The 5,000-nt window shown below is 50.7% G+C and overlaps 1 protein-coding gene across 1 annotated transcript in view; it reads right to left on the bottom strand.

Moving 5' to 3' along the window:
* Positions 1-5,000, bottom strand: part of rarga (retinoic acid receptor gamma a) — an 8,595-nt gene that overhangs the window by 3,172 nt on the left and 423 nt on the right. The window contains 6 exon segments of the mRNA XM_060065073.1: positions 355-559; positions 842-1,018; positions 2,274-2,439; positions 3,795-3,886; positions 3,888-3,935; positions 4,812-5,000. The exon segment at positions 4,812-5,000 is cut by the window's right edge and continues 423 nt beyond it. Of these exon segments, the coding sequence (XP_059921056.1) occupies positions 355-559; positions 842-1,018; positions 2,274-2,439; positions 3,795-3,886; positions 3,888-3,935; positions 4,812-4,991 (868 nt within the window). The 5' untranslated portion in view covers positions 4,992-5,000.

Raw genomic sequence — 5,000 nt, 5'->3', positions numbered from 1 at the left:
CATCTTGGGGCATGAAAGAGAGGTGTGCGTGTGCGTGCGTGCGTGTGTGTGTGTGTGTGTGTGTGTGTTTGTGTGTTTGTGTTATTGGTGTTATTGGTGTTTCAAATGAGCCAAGTTAAGATTCAATACTTTTTCCATGTGGTAAATTGTATTTTGTTTGTAGAAAAGGGATCAGGTGACCTGCTCCGGGATGTCTACAGATAAACCTTGGGTCATTGGGGATCGAACCCAGCACCTTTTAGCTGAGAGCCGAACACCCTAGCAATTAACATACGCTGCACTTTCAATATCAAAATTTTTTTAAACCAATATCCTTTTGGGGAGTGAAAAAATGACAGAATGTGCCTGAAGTACCGCCACAGATGAGGCAGATGGCACTGAGGAGGCCGGTCTCCGTGTCGTCCATCTCCAGGGGAAGCAGCTGGCCAGCGAAGGCGAACACCAGGTCTGTGAGCGGGCCGAAGCCGGCGTTGTGCATCTGAGTGCGGTTTAGAGTCAGGCCGTCCGAGAAGGTCATGGTGTCCAGCTCCGGAGTATAGCGCGTGCAGATCCTCAGCATCTGAAGGAAAACCCCCAAAAAAAAATAATTGATTATCGTTAGTTTATTACCAAAGGTCAAGTGACCGAAATGCAAAAAAAGCAGCCAAGTAGGCAGTATTTTCGAGCAGCGTCAACCGTTACCTCGTCGAATGAACTATCCCTACTAAGTTGCAATGCCTACTTTTCACCAGCAGGGGTCAGTATTCCCTTATCAGAGGCTGCCCTTAAATTATTCAAATAGATTAACGTGTGTGTTTAGAAGATGGGGATGGAGGGGTTGAGAACAGAGTGCGGCTCCTACCAATATGTCCAGGCAGGCTGATTTGAGTAGGGTGATCTGGTCCGCGATAGTGAGGGTGGTGAATCCGGGGAGGCGTTTGGCAAACTCCACGATCTTGATGATGCATTTGGTAGAGAGCTCGCTGAACTTGTCCCACAGGCCGAGGTCCAGCTGGACACGGGTGTCCGAGCTGGAGTTCTGTACCACACACACACACACACACACACACACACACACAGGCACGCACGCACGCACACACACACACACACACACACACACACACACACACACACACACACACACACACACACACACATTAAGCATGTTATAACAGGGGGACTTGTGCAGCCATGTGTGCATGGAGGGGTGCAACACATTTACATAGTACATCAATCAGAGAAAAAGTCCATTTACATTCTGCATCCATCATGCAGGGGCCACACAGATGGCCTAATGGGAAAGTGAATTAGTGAGGCACACCGCAGAGTTGGGAAAGCTATGGTGAATTTACGCCTTTGCATGAAACCTCGGAGGCCGGTGATGTCAGCATACCACAGCGTCGTCACACAACAGCACAACAAGGCCACCGAGACACAGAGAGCGGTTTTGTCTGTGTTTTGGTGATGTGTATGCATTTGCATGTGTGTGTGCGTGTGTCTGTGTGCGCGTGCATGTGCGTGGGATGCATGGGATGCGTTAAGGTTTCAGGTTAGGTTAAGGACTTTCAGTGGTGAGTTGGAGCTCAGAGAGGCAGAGTGAGGGGTTGGAGCTTACAGTGGTGTGGCGTTAGGGTCTAGGCTCAGAGTCAGGGTTAGGGTTAGAGTGGTTAGGGTTAGAGGAGTCTCTGTTTCAGAAATGTGACAATGCTTGGGTGGAGTTGCAAAGGGGTTTCCTGTTTTGTTACGGAGATTTTCGTCCGAGCTCGGAGAGAAGCTCATTCGAGAATGACGATTAAAAAAAGCGTATTCAACAGTGGCTACTGTGCGGATTTGATTTTAAACCTATGCCTCTCCGGACAGAGCGTTTGGGCCTGTTATACCGATGCTAAACCGGCAAAGTTTAGTTTGTGTGTGCTCTTGGGATGCCTATTCTTAATTCGACTTCCAATAGGTTCAGCTGTGGCAGCACTAGGGTGGCAGTGCTGAGAGAGTTTTGCATTCAGTGCACATCGTCTTGAGGCTTTCCCTTTCAGCATTAGTACATTGTCTTCTTGGAAAGATAGAAGCGACACCCAGGAAACCTAAGAGTTTCTTTAGTCCCTTTCAATCGATGGTGAGCAATATCACGGTTTCCCCATATGACAGGAAGGAACAGAGATTGGTTGGAAAATATTTCAGCACAAGAAAGAGAAACGCCCGTTCACAGATTTGGGTTTGCCTGCTATCAGACTTTAGAAGTGTATCAAAAGTGTGATGGGTGAGACCACGGTCGGCGTGAGGGGGGGGTTACGTACGGTGGTGTATTTGCCCAGCTGGCCCAGAGAGGGGAAGGTCTCCTGGTGGGCTTTGCTGACTTTGTTGACCAGCTCCTCCATCTCTCCGCTCAGCTCGTAGCTCTCCGGAAGAACCACCTCCTCCTTCACCTCCTTCTTCTTCTTGTTCCTGTCATTACGCACCGCTGAGAGGGGAGAGAGAGGGAGAGAGACAGCGAGGAGAGAGAGAGAGAGAGAGAGAGAGAGAGAGAGAGAAGAGAGAGAGAGAGAGAGGGGGAGGAGAGAGAGAGAGAGAGAGAGGAGAGAAGAGAGAGAGAGAGAGGAGGAGAGAGAGAGAGAGAGAGAGAGAGAGAGAGAGAGAGGTTAGAAGAAGATTGACTTAGAATAAGTTATTTTCCCCGTCTGTTGATTAAGAATTAATAGCACTTTTCTTGTGCTAGGGGTAACGCATATACACCTACACACACACACACACACACACACACACACACACACACACACACACACACACACACACACACACACACACACACACACACAACCCACACAGAGGAATGGTCAGGTTCCTGTTTTCTATCACTAATCACATGTCCAATCATCTCCTCCTTCTCGCTCCTCCATAGACCGCCAGCGCCCTGGGACAAATCAGAGCTCTGACATTATCACTCCACTTCCTCTGGCTGCGCCGTGACACCGGCACTCTGCCTCCTTATCACAACACTCTCTTCCTCGTCCTTCCCGCTGTCGTACACTTGACCGCCACACATACCCCACCCCCCCGCCCGCCCCCGCCCCCGCCCCGCGCCCCCTGCCCCTCCGGCCTCTCCTCCTCACCCCCCAATCCCCCCCCCCTCGTAACCCTCCTCCCTCCCATTCTTTCCTTCCTTGCAGGATATCCAGTAATAGCAGCGGCACAATGTGATCCCGGCCTTAACACACATCCCACACTAACATTACACCTACATGGATGTCCAGCGGGGCTCTCTGAGAACCAGGCCCCCCACACTGAGCAGCAGCCCTTTATAAACAGCGGGGGCCGCGGAGGAGCGTGTAGGGACAGTGGCGTGGGGATGGGTGGGCTTCTTTGATGAGGGGGCTGTGCAATAATTGAGTCAAAAGATTCCCCTCCTTAATAGCTCAACCCAAGCCTCTTCAGTGGCATCGATGAAACCAGAGATCTGGTTTGGCCAGAGGAGACGCAGGGCGTTGAGGTTGAGTGGTTTAGCAGGAAGTCAGAGTCACTTCATTAAGTGATTAGTCATAAGAGTGACACGGTGCCCCCGCCTCACCCAAGATCACCACCCTGCTAAGCTCTCCTCCACCACGCTTATGTCCGCTGAACGTCCTCTGAAACACTCCAGCTACCCGTTTCTGATGGGGTCATGACTCAACACGACAACAAATGAAAAACGTGGTGTTTCCTACGAAACTACAGAGGAAACGTCAGTTATGCACGCACAAAACTGCTATGAGCAGTATGTGCGTGAACAACAGAGTGCCATGCGGTGGTGTTCCAGGGCTTGAACAGGTTGAACTCACCCTTCTTTGGACATGCCGACCTCGAAGCACTTCTGCAGCCTGCAGTACTGGCAGCGGTTGCGTGTCACCTTGTTGATCTGGCAGTTCTTGTCCCGGGTGGCAGGTGTACACCATGTTCTTCTGGATACTGCGCCGGAAGAAACCCTGGAGGAGAGAGGGCAGGGAGGATGAGTACAGGGAGAGAGGGCGGGCGGAGGAGAGAGAGAGAGAGAGAGAGAGAGAGAGAGAGAGAGAGAGAGAGAGAGAGGAGAGAGAGAGAGAGAGAGGGAGAGAGGGAGAGAGGGAGAGAGAGAGAGAGAGAGAGAGAGAGAGGAGAGAGAGAGCAGGTATACATTTGATTCATTGTAAGAAATCTCTGAACGACACATTTTGACATTGATACGTTTGAATTCCTTCTCCTCTGGTTTCAACTCTCTCCACTCAAAGGCCACACTTTGCGTTGTCTGGCCGTGTGTCAAACAGAGGATCACGAAACCATCTTTGTTGGTTTGATGATCCTATGCTCCAATGTAATAATAGTTTCCCTCTCTGCCTCCACCAGCCCTGCCTCCTGACCTACTTCACAGAAGTCACTAGATCAGTGGATTAGCCACACGCCACCCACTCCCCTGCTGCCCAATCTGTCCTGATCCACGTGATTCCGGAATAGGCCCACTGTTTATGGGAGGACAGAATATTCCACTAAGAAAAACTACAACAGAAATACTAACTAATAATCACAAAGTCCTTAAAACTGTATTTTATCAATTAAACATCTTGTTCGAGTGACCCCCCCACGCTAAGTCTATCCTGTTCTGTAGTAAGTGACAGAAGGAGATGGGTAACCTATGACTCGTCTGTATCCACCTGGCTCCCTGATAGGTGGTCGAGAACTCATGTTTGCGTCAATGTGTAATACTAACTTATTCCAGCAGGGGGATATGGTGGACGCCGGGCTTACACTTTATACTTTGCTACACCAGAAAAGCGCGGCATCAATGCAGTCCATTTAATTCTGATTCTGGGGACGGCGACGCTCACCTTGCAGCCCTCACAGGAGCTGACCCCGTAGTGGTACCCCGAGGACTTGTCCTGGCACACGAAGCAGGGCTTGTAGACGCGGGGCGGGGGGGGCGGAGACGGGGAACTGGGCACCATCTCCTCTGAGCTGGTGCTCTGGGTCTCCACCGCTGTGGACCGGAAGAAACGCAACAAATTCATCTCAAAGTC

This window comes from Gadus macrocephalus, chromosome 1, assembly GCF_031168955.1.
Source record: "Gadus macrocephalus chromosome 1, ASM3116895v1".
NCBI lineage: Eukaryota > Metazoa > Chordata > Actinopteri > Gadiformes > Gadidae > Gadus > Gadus macrocephalus.
The sequence above is the reverse complement of the archived record's forward strand: the minus strand, read 5'-3'. Positions and strand labels throughout refer to the sequence as shown.